Below are 17,931 nucleotides of genomic sequence, written 5' to 3'. Positions count from 1 at the left end.
CGATGGCGCCCGGTCCGAGCCCGCCCTCGACCAGGCGGAGGCTGGGCCGGCCGGATCGGACTCAGAGCGACCGGGGGTGCGTAAAGTGGGAGGCGAGGCTGCAGAACCATCAGTGCTGGAGCAAATTCTGCGCCGCATTGGGCAGCTGGAGTTGCAGCTGGCTGCTACTAACCGGATGGGACAGATGAGGCATGACCGGGCCCGGGGACGACAGGAGTGTGACGTGTCAATGCCCATATGTCTGTGTTGTGGGGAGACGGGTCACGGGAAACCAGATTGTCGTTTCCGTCTAGCCAGGTGCTTTGCCTGTGGGAAGGTGGGCCATGTTCAGCGCACGTGCCGCCTCTCGGGAAACGCCGGAGGGGAGGGCGCTCAGGGCGGCGCGCGCGCTCCCCGGTCACTCGGCCGCCGGGACCGAGAGTTTTGAATAACTGCGCTGCATCGGCGTCGGACATTACGGTCAAGGCAAAGGTTAGTAAAGTGCCAGCGCAGCTTGTTGTGGATACAGGAAGTGCTATAACAATAGTTCACAGGCGGATTTATGATCAGATTTCAGCGCGTCCCCAGCTACAACGTTGTGACGTCACCGCTAAAACTGCAACTCAACAGCCGTTGCGCCTGCTCGGTCGGTGTGCAGTGCATTTTGTTATCGATAATGTGTCATACCCGCTCTCTGTGTTTGTATCCGACGAAATCGGTCCCATCGACTGCCTCCTGGGCATGGATTTTTTCGCGCAGTACCCGTTTGTTCTTAACTTATCGACGAAGCAGCTGACACCTGCAAACCAGGTGAACCGTCAGCCGGTCGCCACGGTGTTGCCTGAGCGACCGACGACTCGTGTGTGCAGGGTGTCTGTACAGGAAACGTACGCTATTCCCCCAAACTGTGAGGTTGTGATCCCCGGCCATGTCGATGATGCTGATTTTGAGGGAGAGGCTGTGTTCATTGCCGACGTCGCAGTCAGTGGGTTGACGTTCCTGGACGGACTGGTTGATGTGAAGCCGGGCGGCAGTGTTCCGGTCGTGGTGCGTAACGTGACGTCATCCTCGGTCTCGGTGTCTAAGGGCAAGGGCCTAGGATCAATGGAAGCCGACTTCTCCATTGAAGGGGAGGGGAATGATGCAGACAATGGGGTGTCAAATGGTCCCAGCTCTGGCGCGGGTGATGCAGACAATGGGGTGTCAAATGGTCCCAGCTCTGGCGCGGGTTCCTTGGAGGATTTGGTCGATCTGTCTGATGTGTCGCTAACGAGTCAGCAGCGGGAAAAGTTCTTTGCTCTGTTGCGCCGGTACCCCTCGTTGTTCTCAGACCAGCTTGGTCACTGCTCACTAGTTGAGCACGTAATCGACACGGGCACTGCCAAGCCGGTGCGATCAGCTCCCAGACGAATTCCCCCACACCTGGAGACAGAAGTAAAGCAGCGCGTGCAGGATATGGTAGATCAGGGGGTGCTGGAGCCGTCTGATGGCACTTGGTCATCACCGGTAGTCCTGGTGAAGAAAAGAGACGGTTCTGTGCGAATTTGTGGGGATTTTCGAAAACTTAACCGCGTGTGCCAGGTGCCAGCCTTTCCAATCCCAAGGGTTGATGTCCTACTTGACAGCCTGGGAGGTAACTCTTTGTTTTCGGTGCTCGATCTAAAAAGCGGGTACAACCAGATGAGCATCCGAAAGGAGGATCGATCCAAAACGTCCATCACGCTGCCGTTTGGGCTTTGGCAATACACAACGTGCCCATATGGCCTCAGTGGTGCCCCGAGTTCGTTCGCCAGACTGTTGAGTCTTGTATTGGGTGATTTGGCTCCCACTGATGCAGTGAGCTACTTTGATGACATTTTGGTTTTCTCTGGCGATTTTGACACGCATCTTTCACGTCTTGAGAAGGTGTTCCGTCGTCTGTCGGCTGCGAATTTGACTCTCAACCTCTCAAAGTGCAAATTCTTTCAATCAGAGATCACTTACCTGGGTCACGTGGTGTCGTCTGATGGGGTCAGTCCCGATCCAGAAAAGGTAGACAAAGTAAAGGATTGGCCGGTGCCTATGAATGAGAAGGCATTGTCACAGTTCTTGGGATTGGCAACGTACTTTAAACGGTACATCAAAGATTTTGCTGCTATCGCGGCTCCGCTGCATCACCTCACCAGGAAAGACGCAGACTTCCATTGGGATGCGGAGGCTCAGATGGCTTTTGACTCGCTAAAGGCGGCGCTGTGCACGGCTCCGGTTCTGAAATACCCTGACTTTTCCCCGGGAGCGAGCGAATTCGTACTAGACGTGGATTGTTCAGGGTCAAAGATGGGCGCGGTTCTGCTGCAGAGGGATGGACAGGGTGAGCGGGCAGTGGCATTTGACAGTAAAAGCCTGTCTAAATCCCAGCGGCAATATTCAGTCACTAAAAAGGAGCTACTCGCAGCTGTGACGTTTGTGCAGCAGTTCCGACATTACCTTTTGGGTCGTAAGTTCACGCTCCGTACAGACCATGCCGCTCTGCAGTGGCTTGTGAATTTCAGAAACCCTGACGGGCTTCTGGCGCGGTGGCTGGAGATTTTGGGCGAGTTTCAGTTTGAGATTGTTCATCGGCCAGGTAGGCTACATGAGGCTCCGGATGCGCTCAGTCGGAGGCCGGACCCCACGCAGGAGGTGTCTACACAGACAGACACAATGGATTTTCAGTCGCCTCCCGTCGCAGCTCGCCACGTTCAGTCCATGTGGCCTTCTGATTTCATGTGTTCGGCGCAGAACTCAGACCCCGCCATGGCGGAGGTGAAGAGGCAGCTTGCTGGGAGCACACAGCGGCCCTCCCAGTCCTCCGTGTCAAAGGGCGCTCTGCCGTACTGGAGGCAGTGGTCACGTCTGCGTTTGATTGATAATGTTCTGTACAGAGTGTTCCGGGCTGGGCCGAGGGGGCACGACCAGCTGCAGCTGGTAGTCCCACCCCAGCTCGTGCCTGTGGTGCTGGGGTCGCTTCATGATGGTCCGTCGGGTGGGCACTTCAACGCTTCAAAGCTGGCGAAAGTCGCGCGACTCAGGTTTTGGTGGCCGCTCCTGGAGCGTACGGTGACTGAGTTTTGCGAACAGTGCCGCCGCTGTGCCTCGCGAAACTCTCCGACTCCCCGCCCATGTGCGAGTATGGGGCAGTTGTCTGCGTCCGAGCCGATGGAGCTGGTGTCCATGGACCTTGTGACCAACCTGCCGGAAACCGCTCGAGGCTACAAGCACCTGCTAGTGATCACTGATCACTTCACACGCTGGGTTGAAGCGTATCCCCTCGCTGATGAAAAGGCTACTACGATTGCGAATGTTCTTGTAAATGAGTTTATTTCTCGTTTTGGCGTCATGAAACGTGTGCACTCGGACCAAGGTCGGAACTTTGTCGGTGCGGTGATGAAAGCTGTGAGCGAACTGCTCGGCATTCAGCAGTCTCAGACATCCAGTTATCACCCTATGGGCAACGGGATGACTGAGCGAGCCAATCGCACCATTTTGAACATGCTGGCTAAGTTTGTTGAGCAGTACACGGAGTGGGATAAGCATCTTCCGATGCTCATGCTCGCCTACCGGAGTCAGGTGCACGACAGCACGGGATACTCTCCGTTCGCCTTGATGTTTGGGCGAGAGCCCCGCCTGCCGGCGGAAGCCTCGCTGGGTGATCGGCCGGTTGTGGATGGGGCCCCAACCTTCCCCCAGTACATAGACGATTTGAGAGAGACACTCCGACTTACTTTTAAGGATGTGGTTAAGCGCGATCAGCTGTCCCATGACCGCAACAAAGCTTTGTATGAGCGCAGAATGAACGAGTGGTCGTATCGCCCGGGTGACAAAGTGTTCTTGTTTCGCCATGTACCGAAGCGCGGTGAATATCATAAGTTTGTGAGGCCTTGGCGTGCGGCTGAGATCATAGAACAATGTGGACCAGTGAACTATCGAGTGCGCGAGGAGGGAAAGCGGCGCAGTCTGGTGGTGCACCACAACCGCTTGAAGCCGGACAACACAGTGGAGCGCCCGCCGGCTGTGAGTGAGGGGCACAGGACCGCGACAAGAGCGCATGGGTTGTCTCTCTGGCGAGATGTGCCGGGAACGCCCATTGCCCGGCCCCATAGTGTGCCTGGTATGGGTGGGGTGCCAATTGTATTTCCGCCCCAAGGTGTCACAGCTGGCCGCTATGTACCGCAACCTGTTGTTTTGCCGCACGTGCCGATGCCGCGTCTGCCCGAGATGCGACCTGACTGTGTGCCGCCACCTGACCCTGTACCGCTCCATGACGCTGTGCCGCACCGGCCGGAGGTACCACATGTTCCGCCGCCGTCCCCGCCGCCGCCGTTCGATGCCGAGCCGCCGCGGGATGTGGATCAGCGGCCGCGAACTGTCACCCGTTTCGGGCGTGAGGTACGCCCCCCGAAACGGTTCGACCCTGCTCACTGGTCTTTTGATTAAGCGTTTGTTGTGACTGTCGTTGGCATATTGTTCAATAGGAGGGGAGGAGTGTAAGTAGGTATAATATTATTTAGTGGCCGAGAGCCGTGAAGGATGCACGGCTAAATCGTGTTCCCGGCTGTGACGGGAAGCGGTCGCGCGTCGGCGCGCGAGCAGAGCAGAGCAGAGCGCTGGGCAGAGGGTGTGTGTGTGGAGCGCGGCCGGAGGCGCGGCTGGTTGTGTGTTGTGTGTTCGGTCAAGCTGAGAACACAGGAATACAGAGACATGCAGTAAGACCGGAGGCTGTATCTGAAGACTGAGGTGTCTTACATACCCATCACCGGAACATGATTTAGAGTCCAACAAAAGAAATAAATCTCCCGCGGGTGAAACGTGACAGGCTGTTTAACACGGCGCGGTGACAAGTAGTCGCCATACATTAGAATAATTTCGGCAAATATGTCGCCAGAAAACCGCGCCATTTTCCACCAGCCCTAATGCCTGTCAGCATCCTTTGACGGGGATTTGCATATGAATCAGAATGGGTATTCATCCCGGAACCTTCCCGTGTCTCCAGGCCAGGAGCCAAAAATGTGGACGGTGGCCTCAGGACACTGACACGCTCCCCCTCACCCATATGAATGCATCCGTCTTTGAGGTATTTACGTCACAAGTAAAACCATTACACTATCCTCACATATTTGGACCCAACAATGAATGTCAACCTATAATGGGCACGCATGACTTCACAGTCACGCGTTCCACACGTAACGTGTTCCAAACAGATGCGACGGGCTAGGTAGTTTGGGTGCAAGAGGCCTTCGTATGAGCACTTCACTACGTCCTACCACGGTGCAGAACAGCAGCTGCCGCCAGCTAGGTGCAGGGCCGAGCCGTGTGAACGACACACAGGTATGTATCACCGTATGTGCAGAGCCACGCCCTCATCCGGTGCAACACACCCAGCGTACACCATGCCCCCTCCTACCGAGCGACCGGCCGGCGGTGGTCACAGTCCCCCCAGACAGAGGTCAAGGTCAGGGCCACACTGCGACACACCCCTGGGCGCGGCGGACAGCGCAGGTGACCGGCGCACTGAAGACGCACCCGCCACGCGGCTGTAGATTCCCACGGTCCGTAGCAGCTCTGCGCCGCCGCGAACTCAGGGCACATCAGGGACGCTCAGGGTCGCTCAGATGCGACGGGCTGGTATCACTTATCAGGCGGTTGACATGCACTCAAACTGGCTGAAATACTTTTTTATAAATTTAGCTCGGATGTTTGAATGGCGAGGGAGCCGGGAGCCAGGCTAAGCGAAGTTCGTTACGCAGGCACCGACCCTCTACGTCTTTTCAATACATACACCACAACCACTGACATTTCTGACAGCGATCCGCATCCATCGCCTTACCTCGAATGCCTGTGTGAAGAATTTGCAGATGTCGGGCATAGAGATGAAGCCGCGCCACACGGAGCGCGGTTTGGGCGGCGCCTTGGGTGGCGGCGGGGGTGACGGCTCGGCAGGCTCCGGTTCCTCAGCAGGAGCCCGCGGCGGCGTTCTGAGGGCACACAGACACAGGTCACGGGTCGGGTCATGGCGGTACAGGCAGTCACGGGATCAAAGGTCGAGTTATGACGTCACGTGGAAAGTATTGCGTCAAGGGTCGGTCCGGTGAACGCGTCATGGGTCGGTGAAGTCTCACATAGTTCGCCTTCTGACCTTTGCTAATTAAAAAACAACTTTAGGCTATGAATACGCTAATTGTGAAAGTCAGCGCGCGAAACAGTTGGTAACTATTCAGTCAGAACTTGTGGCGGAGGGCAGCGAGTTCGAAGAGGTGCAAAGTCCAAAATCACAGTTTCGGTAGCACCACAAACCTCCAGGACGGAGGGCGCCAAACGAGGTAAACTTATACCACGTTCAGTAGGCGAGAGCACTCGGTATCGCGCTCTAAAAAAATTGAAGGTGCTTGCCTAATGCCGGGCATTGATTTGCCGGAAAATTTTGCATCTCTACACGCACAGAGCACGATCAAAGAAACATCAAAGCAAGTGGCCACACAGTCCTAACAAGGCAGATCAAACGGTTATAGCAAACAGCATAGCAAAACTCAGCTTTTGAATCAAATACACGAGTGTGTCCCAAGAGCCCTCCGCTAGCATAACTGAACAATGACCTCTGCTGCTGAAACTGTAAAACTTGAGGTGGAGACGCGAATGGACTTTATCACCAGCCACGAAGGGCGCTTATTCAGGCCCATCCAAAGACATTAGAGCGGCAGACAGATCAACAATGCACCTCCTCGACTCGGTTAAAGGGGAAATGCGGACAATTCAACTCCTACCGCAATGGCTACTTACGTCAAAGGATTTCATATTATCTCGGGATGAATTCGATTTCCACCTGAAGACGTACTGGGCGGACTCTAGCCTGATAGTGACTGTGGAATGGACGAACCCTTACGACCAGTGACTGGGACGGTGGATGAGGGTGCTTAGCTCTCATCTGATAGTGTCAGTGGAGGGGGTCTCTCATTTGACGGTAGGCCAGGTGGATTTTCACCTCACAGTAGTGTCGATGGAGTAGGACTCTCACCTTGCAATGGCAATAAAGGAGCGTTTTCAGACTCACCTAATAGCGACGATGGAGCGGGTGGACTCAGCTAATAGTGACGGTGAATGATAGTTCTCACCTGACTGTGACGACGGAATGTGGGTAACAGTCTACCTGTTGAGTTCTCACCTGATAGTGACGGTGGAAGAGGGCTCCTTGTCGCGGTCTGATCCGGCGCCGTCGTCCTCGGCAGCCGTCCGCACCGACTCCTCCCCCTCCTTGGTCTCCTTATCCTTCTCCTCCTCCTCCTCAGCGGCGTCGCTGGCGTGCCGACCCCGTCGCTCCTGGTCGCGCGAGTCGTGACTCGAGTGGTGCTTCTTGTGCCGGCTCCGCTCCGAGTCCCGGCCGCTGTCCGTGTCCTCAGAAACCTTCCTGTCGCGGTCCGAGGGGTGCCGGCGCCGCTCCTTGTCACTGTCACTGCCCCGGGACTTGTCCTTGTCCCGGTCACCGCTCTTACTGCTCTCCTTCTCCTTATCGCGGTCCTTCCCTCTGCTCTTGTCCTTATCCCTGTCCTTGTCTCTATTCTTCTCCCTTTCTCTGTCTCTGTCCTTATCCCTATCTCTATCTCTGTCTTTGTCTCTGCCCCGATCACGACTCTTATCCTTGTCGTGGTGCCGTTTGCTACTGCTGCTGCTGCTGCTGTCCTTGTGCTTGTCGCGGCTGCTGGAGCTGTGGTGGTGACGCGAGCTGCTGCTGCTGCTGTGCCGTTTGCTGCTGCTGCTGCTACTGTGGTGGTGACGACTCGACGACCGCCTCTCGGAGCTGCCGCTCCGGTGGCGCCGCGATGACTTGGAGGAGGACTTCTTACTGGACGAGTGCTTACTGCTGCTGGAGGAGGTTCGAGAGTCCGACTTCTCCTGTGGATAAAAAGTGAGCGTCATTTTGGAAGGCAGGCTAGGCTTAGGCCACATTATTATTGAAAGCAACTGCCTCCACCTTTGCGATTGGTGATAAAAGGCTCTGAACTAATCAACAGCCAATCAGGATTCGATGTGAAGTTATTCGCCGCGAATAAAATAGCCGCTTCCTCCGCTTATCACGGCACATGTTCTTCCGAGGCAATTGCAACAATTCCGTTCCCCACCCACAATCACAACGTGTTTTCAAACACCCTGGTGCGAAAACGTCACTAGTGACTTACCTTAAGTCATCAATCTAGTCCCCAAAAAGCCGTACCCACCCATCCACCGACAACGCAGACTACGCTCCCCTACTATATCCCCTACCTCGCCCACCGACTACTATCATACCATCCCGTCCATCTCATGACTACCTTCACCATCAGCATCCCCCTCATCACATCGTACCCACCCATTCGCCCACGGCGCTCACCAGTTTCGGCCGTCCGGCGTCCAGCGGCTCCCGTCCGGTGCAGATCCTGCAGCCGGGGTCGTACACGTGCAGTGCGTGGTCGTGTCGCTCCGTGGTGTCGTTCAGCGCCGCGTCCTCCACCAGCGGCTCCTGGTCGACAGGCGGCGGCAGCAGCTCCTCGGCGGACGCAGACACCGTCGGCTTGTTCTTGTCCTCTGTCGGAGGAGGAGGAGGGAGGAGGAGGAGGGGTGTCAGGAGGAGGGAGTCAGACAGGTGAAAAGACAGGTTCGGCTGGGACTCATAGACAGTGGGATAGAAGCAGCACCGAACAGCGGTCTGCGGGAGGAGACCGATCAGCGTACTCGACGAGACATCATCCCCATTACCGGATAGCCACAGAGATAGAGGTGAAGCTAAGGTTCACTCACGTTAAACACATTTTCATTGTATGTTCACTGTTCAACTAAGAATGATGGCAGACTTTTGCCACCACATTCTGTCCCCTTCGTTAAAATCATCCTCTTAGATAAGATTAGTCCTAGCAGTGATCGATTTTGTCGGTGTCATTCGGCACTTATGAGGGACAGAGGGATATATTATTCATAACGAGTCTCTACGCATGTTTAATGATCATCACACTAGAATGAATCTCAAAGGACGTCTATCAATGGATCTGAAACACTGAGCTGGCAGGCGGTACGACATTATTAATGATGCCCACATGATGAGTTCCCTGGTGAAGTTAATCCATGAACTTTAATCATCAGTTGACGGCACTAAAATGGAACATCGGAATTCGGAGCCAGTCATGTCAAAGAATGGCTTTAACACCCGCCGATCAGAATAAGGCGTTCAATACATCATCATATATTCACACTACAGTGAGAAACTGCGTTGCTCACCAACAGAAACTACATTGTTACATCTCTGTAACTCTCTCCCAATCAGGCCAACAAATATCGGCACGAATGCGGCCGGGCCCAGCGATGCGGCATAATTCGGGCGCTGAAACCGACAGCCGCCCGGGCCCGTCAGCGCCCGCTACAGCACCTCTCCCCCCCCCCCCACACACACACACCGCCGCTGATCCGACCGCCGCAAAGTTAGCCTCGTTCGCTGCGGCGGCGACCGAGGCGGGGGCAAGACGCATCTGCCGCCTGCCGCAATCAGTCACCATAGCGCGGCAATCACACACTCCCCGAACACTGACGGCAGGCGGGCGGCAGGCGGGAAACATACTCACCCATCAGATGGAGGTCGTCGTCCTCCTCAATGATCTGCTCGCCCTTGTGCGTCTTGATGAGGAACTTGTTGCCCAGGGCCAGCATGTCCAGCTCGTGCTTCTCAATGGCTTCAAGTTCCTGTTGTGGACAAGATACGTCGTTAAGATTGGTAAAGTAGTGGTACAGAATTATTACAAAAATGCGCTAGTCATGCAGCACATTGCAGGGTCGATTGCTCGGATGAATGCATATTACAAGCATAGAACACCAAACGCATTTCTGTAAAATTTCTAATGAGCATGGAGTGAATTATGGGCCTGAGCGAGCCAATGCCTAGAGAAGCTTCTGTCACCGATCGAGCTTCGCAGCTCTTAGAACATGGTAATTGGATCAGTTTACATGTGCATATTTATGGCACCAACGGTGGCCACTAGCCCGTATAGAGAAGCTGATTACTTCGTAAGCGCTTACGGACCCAAATTAAGTCCCCCGTTCAAGCACTTTGGCTGAAGTTTGGCTTAACTATAATGAACTCCGGTTTGGTCGTGGCCGGGAGTCCGTGAAGTCTGAACGAGTACGCGGCAATCGCGACAATCTGCTAGCGAGTTCGCGGCTCTATTGGACGACGGTGCAAGTTACCGTGACAGTAAATGGATGGCCCGAATCCCACCGATAATGGCCAGCTCTAATGAGAAGTTGTAGCGGATTGACACCCACTGCGGGTGGATGTCAAACGATCTGACCACCGACAGGAGAGAATGATTGGTAAGTACATCGCCCAGAGGTCCCGTCCTCACTGCTAACCACCGAGCAGCTCAGTGGGGTAAAGAAGAGAGAGGAAAGGGAAGGAAAGGAAGAGAGGAAGGCGAGAGAGAGAGAGAGAGAGAGAGAGGGAGAGAGAGAGGGAGGGAGTGAGAGTGAGAGTGAGAGTGAGAGGGAGAGGGGAGAGAGAGAGAGAGAGAGAGAGAGAGAGAGAGAGAGAGAGAGAGAGAGAGAGAGAGAGAGAGAGAGAGAGAGAGAGAGAGAGAGAAAGTAGAGAGAGGGAGGGAGGGAGGGAGAGGGAGAGGGAGAGGGAGAGGGAGAGGGAGAGGGAGAGGGGAGGGGGAGAGGGAGAGGGAGAGAGAGAGAGAGAGAGAGAGAGAGAGAGAGAGAGAGAGAGAGAGAGAGAGAGAGAGAGAGAGAGAGAGAGAGAGAGAGAGAGAGAGAGAGGAGAGAGAGAGAGACCAGCTATCAGGCAACCCTGACACCAAACCAGAGGCCTGCCACCGATATACCGACGACTCTCCCCGCCCCGACAGTAACCGATTACACTGCAGAGGCCTGCTGACATATGCAGTTTGTTATGCACGGTCTGACCGTTGTCCAGCCGGCGTCGGCCCGCCTCTTAGGTACCTTCTTCTCCTCCCGCTCTCTCCACTCGGCCAGCTCTTTACTGGCCAGCTCGTCAGCAGACATGGTGACCAGGCGTGCCGGGTCGATCTCACGTAACAACACCTGAGAATGTATGGCAGCGGGGGTTAGTTAGAGGGTCAGTGCGTCTAGGGAGGGGGAGGGGGACTGGTGAACTTTCCTTACACTTGATGTATAATCAAGGTAGCGCTTGCAAATTAAACATTGCTCTAAACGAGAAACAAAGTAGACGGAACCAAGTACTGAGTTCAAAGGTTTCAAGGCTCAGGCTGCGTTTCTGTTTAGTATTACAACGAAAAGGGCAAACTGGAGGTCGGAGGGCCAATTTTCAGTGAGATGTAACAGATTCCCAATTACCAAAAATACCCCAAATCATAACGTTCAACGTATGACTTATAAGCAAGAGCCAGGACCTCATGCGAGCAAATGTATTTCTTTTTTAAAGAAATCGCGAGAAAATATACTGATCGATTCAGATATTGTAAAGACGCTGGAAAAAAGCAAAAAAAAAAAAAACACTGACGGAAGGTTTACTGGTTACATCCGTCCCCCATCCACTCAATTATTCTGATCTTCTCGGGCGCATACGAACTCGGTGGATCGGTTTTGATCATCAGACTGATATTCAAGCGTGCGCCAATTATACCCCACTTAACAAATCACTTCCCATTATGATGAATTTCCCTGAACCTCCTTCAGACTCGAACAGGAATTTCTTCTGTAGCGGGCACATCAAAGAAGTCGTTATTCAGCATCAAACAGCCTTGTTAAAGGCGGCACAGACGGAAAACCGTAGCCCACAGCAAAAGTTCCCAGGCAAAAATGATTGGTAAAGCTGAACGTACGAGATTGAAATTATCTAAATTACGTTATGACACTTGACTATACGATAAATATGGCCATAATATATGAATGCATTACACGATAGCATCCGAAATGAACAATGAAAATGCAGAGATGAGAGGAAAGGTTTTACTTTCCTGTGCAACAAGAGACAGATATAACTATTCAATATGTTCAGCTCTAATCACAATATAACTACGTCACAACCTCAAAACCTGCCATTGTTGTCATTCATTGTTGTCAAAGTGGCAGCAAGTTCATATATCAAAATTTTAGTACCTTAGCAACAAATGGTAGAAGATCGAACTGTTAAGCTTGTGAGCTATTCTTTACCTCAGTCTCTTCTGCATGCAGTGCCGATAGCCCCTCAGTTTAGTTGACGAGGCGAATAAACTCCGCAACATATGGTAAGACAGACGGCCGAGCAGTCCCAACCGACCATTGAAAAGCTATGTTACTGCTCGAACGCTCCATCGCAACCCTCCAATAAACCGGTGCCATTTCATTTTTATGTGAAAATACGAACGGGATTGGGGTGATCAGCAACTACTGTAGCCTTATAAATCGTATGATATAGCAACGGACGACCAAGCGCGACGACAGGGGACGCATTACCAGATGACGTCCCGTTCCGGCCGAGGCACACGGTACATTACCTTTCTGAACAGTCCTCTGTTCTTCTCGTCTTTGAGATTAAACATCAGACTCCTGTACTTCGCTTTGTACTTGAAGTTAACATCTTTGTGCATCGCAAACAGCTTGTCTTCTATCTCGGTAACCAGCTTCTGGATCTCATCCTTTTCTTTGGCGACATTTTTGTCGTCTTTACATCTGTAAAATAAATGAGAGCCTTGTTCAAGCACCATGCGTCATTTCATATTCCTATTTAGTAAATCCAATTACAACACAATACATCACAGCGCAGTAAGTGCTAGAATTGGCTCGCATAAATGAGCACTGAACAAGTTTTATCTCCGGAAGGCGAACTGAGTTATTGCATAATTGAGTAGAAAGGTGAAAATTCGTGTCGTCCGCCAGCCCTTGTATGACGGGATACAGAACAAATCATGTAAAATTGTACGAAGTCCGCTGGGATCTTTGAATATGGTCCACCCAGATAATTCCATAGTCACGCCTTATAACTCTGACGTGAATATCTTGGTTCAGCACTTAATAACGTCAAACTGTCTTAGCAGCTAGCAGGACGAACGAATAAGCGATAACGTAGAATACAATGGACACATGAATGCCTACATTTCTAGCGAGGGCCCATGAATCATTCGCCGTACTTCTTCAAGCACTCTATCACTGGCAGTTGGCAGTGAGCGTGCGATACTGCTTATCTCAACCGGCGGTATATACCACCACCCAGAAGGTAAGTTCACAGACTACTCTGTGCAATCACCCTGCTGTACGCACCCGCCCTCTGGGCCTACCATCCACCCACCTGCGATGCAGCACATCACACAGCGTCTTCTTCACGTTCTCCCGCAGTTTATCCACGTCAACAATACGTTTCTCCGGCTGCGGCTCGTCCTCATCACGGGTGTGTTTCCGCCGTTTCTTGGGCACCTGCTCTCCGCCGCCGGAGGAGCGGCGCCGGTGTGCCGGTGAGCCACCCCCGCCTGCTGAGTGTCGCCGCTCGCCGGACGGGTCACTCGACACGGACTTGTGCCGCGCCGGGGACCCCGAGCTGTCTTTGTGGGCAGCCACGGAGGCGGCAGATGGGCGGATGATGTGCACCGAGGGCTTGTGTGGTGTCTGCTGCGTTGAGGCGGCACCCACCGTCTTCACGTTCGCCTTGCTGTGGACACGGGCGGGATGGGTCAGATGCTCGTCATATGGGATCACACAGGGCGCCAGAAGTCCTGGTCCAGAGCAGACAAGAGTGAATTCACAGTGTCTGAATATCACTCACATGTTGCAGGAGATCCAATCAACTGGATGACTCCCGTCAGTAATTTACGCCACATTACCCTTCATCATTTCACTCTGCAGGCGTACTGACTATTGACGGTTCACTTACCCATAGAACTTGGTCGTCGGAAGCATACCCGGCTTGAGAACCTCGAAGCTCGGGTGCATCTTCAGCCACGATTTCAGGTTTCCCACGGTGGGCGCCTTCAAACCTGTGAATGGTGTATAGTATAGGGGACCTCAGGGAAGCACTTATCACCATAAGACATTGCCACCAACCATCTATTATCATCAAGCTGACTGAGATAGCGCCCTTGCGGGTGCTGTGTGATTTGCAATGCTCCGTTGCGATCCGAATACCCCCTACAACTTTCCCAAACGTGTCTTTTATGTAGTTGTTTGTCATAGCAGCCGTGAAGAGTGAAGACAACGACAGCTGTGTTTATCGTCATTCCTGGCCCAATAGGTCCCTCCCGTCCCAAAGGTACCCCTCACGATCCCGGTGGCGGCCGCTCACCTGTCAGCAGTTTGCCCGACTGGCGTTCGAACACAATGACGCGCGCCTCTGGCGACAGGCCAATCTTGCTGACCACGCGCGGCGTCACTCCCGACGCTGACGGCGAGGTGGCGGTAGCAGCGGCGGCAGCGGCAGGGGAAGACACCGTGGAAGCCGTGGAGGCTGCGGAAGCCGCCGGGGCTGAGTCGGCAGCGGTGGCGCTGCTAGTGGTAGTGGTAGCGGCGGTTTCAGCAGAGACGGTGGCGGTGGAGCCGGTGGCGGTGGTGGTGACAGCGGCACCAGCGGCCGTCGGACTGGTGATGGTAGTGGTGACAATGGTGCGCACCTGGGGTACGCTGTGAGGCACCGCTACCCGCTTGGAACTGCCGGCGTCCAGCTGACTCTGGAAGTCCTGTAGACAGATGCAGAGAGGCAACAGGGTGAATAGGTTGTGTAGGGACGCAACTGCAGGGTCAGTCGTATGCATATTTCGGTTCAGTGATGAATTCAAGTTCCAGGTTGTCAGAACTGTAGTGGTTATCGGTGGCCATGACTTTCCTCGATCCAAGACATACAAAAAAGTTGCATGCTTACAAAGCACACCCTTATCGACCCTCAAGCAAATTTGACAAAAAATAAGCGATGCACCTGACCATAAGGTACGGACATAAACCTGTGAATGATGACCAGCTAACCAGCGCAGACACTCTGTAACCGAGATCTGGCACTCCATACACACCCACCGATCCGCCCGGACACCTACCTTGACCACCTTGAGGGGCCGGACGGGCCGCACGGGACTCTGTTGCATGGACTGGGAAAGGCTCCTCTGCACGGGCGGCGGACTGGCCAGCGGCGCCGGCGGCCGGGGGGCGACCGGCGCCGGCGGCAGCCGCTGCTGCTGCGCCTTCAGCTTGGAGAGCGAGTCGCGGGCGTGCTGCTGGATGCACTGGTCGCTGCAGTAGACGGACGACGGCCGCGGCGGCCGCCGGCAGCTCGCCACGATACACTTGGCAGGCGGCGGCTGGGGACGCACCGCTGGCGGCTGGTGTCGCACCGCGGGTGGCTGGGGACGCACCGTTTTCCGCGGCGAGTGTGCCGCCTGTGCCTTGGCGCGAGCCGCCTGCCGAGCGAGCGTCGCCGCCTCGCGCTCGGCGGCCTCGCGCTGCTTCTGTTTCCGTTTGCAGAGCGGACACACCCAGTCGCGTCCCTCCTCCTCCATCTGGGCGCCTGGAGATCGGGGGTGGCGGAAGGAAGGTGAGGTCACGATATGGTTAGCAACACACAGCAGCTATCCGCGAAGCGGTGCCTTAGATGGCGCGGGGCCAAAGCCTGTTACAACACCCCCAAACCCTTATAATTAGAACTTTACTGATGGCCAATGGCCATGCGTTATGACAACTGAAATCCATTCATTGTAGCATGACATTAGTCTAAGATGGTTAGGGGCTTGAAGAAACATTGCACAATTGAAATTTCTAGGGTCTAAACAAAAGCCCAGTCGCTTCGCTGCAGTGGATTATTTGACTACTCAGATGCCACCGATTACCACGCCCGTCACACTGGGTCTGGCGGCGCCACCGTCGCCCCAGAGAAGGCAACACTCACCCATGGCCCGCGTGACGCCGACGCAGTTACCGTGGAACCAGTCTTCACACTTGTCGCAGCAGATCATAAACCTGGTCACAGCAAAATTGGGTTAGGCAGGGACGACCAAGCAAACATACATAATCGATGAGTTCAAGACCAATGGGACATGACTGGCTGCCCTGTCTGAAAAAGTACGGGACGGATGCGACGAAACCGGGATTTATTTGACATGGGATTTATTTACACAGCAATACATACCAGATATCTACAACCATGAAAATAAGAAGCAGCATACAGCATTAATAAATTGTGCTTTACTGACGAATCAACGCGGTCCTTTGCGCCATAAGCCGGTTCACGGTGGTGGACCCGTCAGTGCCCACCTGTTATTGTGCGGCTGTCGGCAGATGCACCAGAGCTTGTCGGGGTCATCCTCCGACTGCCAGCCGTCGCTGTCCTCCTCCTCCTCCCCTCCCAGGTCGTCCTCGTCTTCCTCTTCCTCTCCGTCATCAGGAACCGTGTCCACCACCACGTCATCCTCGTCCAGGCCCTGACGGAGAGACAGGCGGCTCATACACACATCGTCCTCGTCCAGGCCCTGACGGAGAGACAGGCGGCTCATACAGCAGCTCGGAACAGAACAACGAACACGCCGAGCCCCAACTCGTATTCCTGTCTGTGTATTAATGTGTGCAAGTATTTGAAACAAAGCGTTCCTCACACCAGCTCACACAACTCGGCAAAGGGCATGGAACGCGCCGAATGGCGACCAGTATCATTGTCTCAATCTCACTGCGTCTGTGTCTGAGCTTGTGTGTAAGTGGGAGCAGCATTTGAATGCACACCATTCCTAATTATAGAAGAGATTTTGGATACACATTATCCCAACGTAACATTTGAATACCCACAATTCTCAACGTGAGCGACATTTGAATACACACCATTCCCACCAGCAGCTGATGCTCGTCATGCAGGGACCGTAGGGTGCGTGTGGAGTCAAGACACTCACCTTGACCATGAGTTTGACGCCTCCCTTGCGCTTTCCCGGCGAGGCGGCGGCAGAGGACGAGGCCACGGGTGACACCATCAGCGGGTCCTGCAGCTTCAGCGGCACCCGGCGGTCACGGCGCGGCCGGCCAGCGCCAGAGTCGGACGCAGAGCCTGAGGGCAGTAGAATATCATTATCAGGGGATTACAGAAGGAGACATAGTGCGGGAGGACCATCAATGAACTGAGACGGATAGAGGTCACTAACAAAGCTTCACCAGTGTACTGGGACTGAAACAATTTACTGCCAAAAATAGGTGATCGTTGACCACAAGTTACTGTCAGGGGACATTAGCCCGACGTAAGGAAAAAGGGGGCCGTGAACTGTGCTGGTCGTGTGTACCTTCTGAGGAGATCTGAGTGAATGCGAATGTGTATGCACCTGTGTGTGATGACTAGTTGGTGGGCCGATGGGCCGCCAGCGTAGGGGGGCTGACCGACCCTTTGTAACTGTCTGAGAGGACTGCCCGACTGTGTGTACTGTGTATGTGTACCTGTCTGCGGAGACTGGTCGGTGGTCCGATGAGCCGCCAGCGACGCCAGTGTCTCCTCATCACTGTCATCTCCCTCGGTCGTCGGGTCCGGCACGAAGCTGCGCATCGAGTGGCCGCCGCCGCGCCGCGCCTGCGCCACCTCGGCCGCCGGGGGAGCGGAGGGAGAGGCCACGCGGGGGCTGGTGGCCGCACTGCCGCGGCCCCGGCCCCGGCCACGACCGCGGCCGCGGCCTCTGCCCCGACCTGTGGACAGAGGGAAGATAGTCAGAGGGACGGCCGAGTCAGAGGGACGACAGAGTCAGAAGACGGCCGAGTCAGAGGGACGATAGGGTCAGATGGTAACGACGTAGAGAGTCGGAGTCTGCAAGATATTCAGAGTCATAACACACCGGGCTAACAAGCATCAGTGGACACGGAGGCTCCACTGGCACAAACGACATCTTCAACACCGACAGCAGCCCAGCCTAGCTAAGCTATGAAAACAACCTCACCTAGAGCACTGACATACAGCATCCGTGCCTCATATGAGCCACCCACCAGTCCTCGACAATCCCCATCGCCTCGGCTGTGACA

At 54.5% G+C, this 17,931-nt stretch overlaps 1 protein-coding gene across 3 annotated transcripts in view; it reads right to left on the bottom strand.

The window, feature by feature from the left end:
- LOC122392165 (death-inducer obliterator 1-like) overlaps nucleotides 1-17,931 on the bottom strand; it is an 82,256-nt gene that overhangs the window by 32,543 nt on the left and 31,782 nt on the right. For all 3 annotated transcript variants that reach the window (XM_043386745.1, XM_043386747.1, XM_043386746.1), the window contains 14 exons: nucleotides 17,359-17,601; nucleotides 16,827-16,978; nucleotides 16,201-16,367; nucleotides 15,836-15,906; nucleotides 14,991-15,457; nucleotides 14,249-14,639; nucleotides 13,841-13,943; nucleotides 13,262-13,618; nucleotides 12,471-12,645; nucleotides 10,954-11,055; nucleotides 9,582-9,699; nucleotides 8,360-8,553; nucleotides 7,157-7,884; nucleotides 5,825-5,972 (listed from right to left, as the gene is read on the bottom strand). In XM_043386745.1, coding sequence (XP_043242680.1) covers nucleotides 5,825-5,972; nucleotides 7,157-7,884; nucleotides 8,360-8,553; nucleotides 9,582-9,699; nucleotides 10,954-11,055; nucleotides 12,471-12,645; nucleotides 13,262-13,618; nucleotides 13,841-13,943; nucleotides 14,249-14,639; nucleotides 14,991-15,457; nucleotides 15,836-15,906; nucleotides 16,201-16,367; nucleotides 16,827-16,978; nucleotides 17,359-17,601 — 3,416 coding nt within the window. The remainder of the gene's footprint in view (nucleotides 1-5,824; nucleotides 5,973-7,156; nucleotides 7,885-8,359; nucleotides 8,554-9,581; nucleotides 9,700-10,953; nucleotides 11,056-12,470; nucleotides 12,646-13,261; nucleotides 13,619-13,840; nucleotides 13,944-14,248; nucleotides 14,640-14,990; nucleotides 15,458-15,835; nucleotides 15,907-16,200; nucleotides 16,368-16,826; nucleotides 16,979-17,358; nucleotides 17,602-17,931) is intronic.

The sequence above is a fragment of the Amphibalanus amphitrite genome, unplaced genomic scaffold, assembly GCF_019059575.1.
Source record: "Amphibalanus amphitrite isolate SeventyFive unplaced genomic scaffold, NRLGWU_Aamphi_draft 000472F_arrow, whole genome shotgun sequence".
Lineage (NCBI taxonomy): Eukaryota > Metazoa > Arthropoda > Thecostraca > Balanomorpha > Balanidae > Amphibalanus > Amphibalanus amphitrite.
This window is presented reverse-complemented; position numbering and strand designations above follow the sequence as displayed.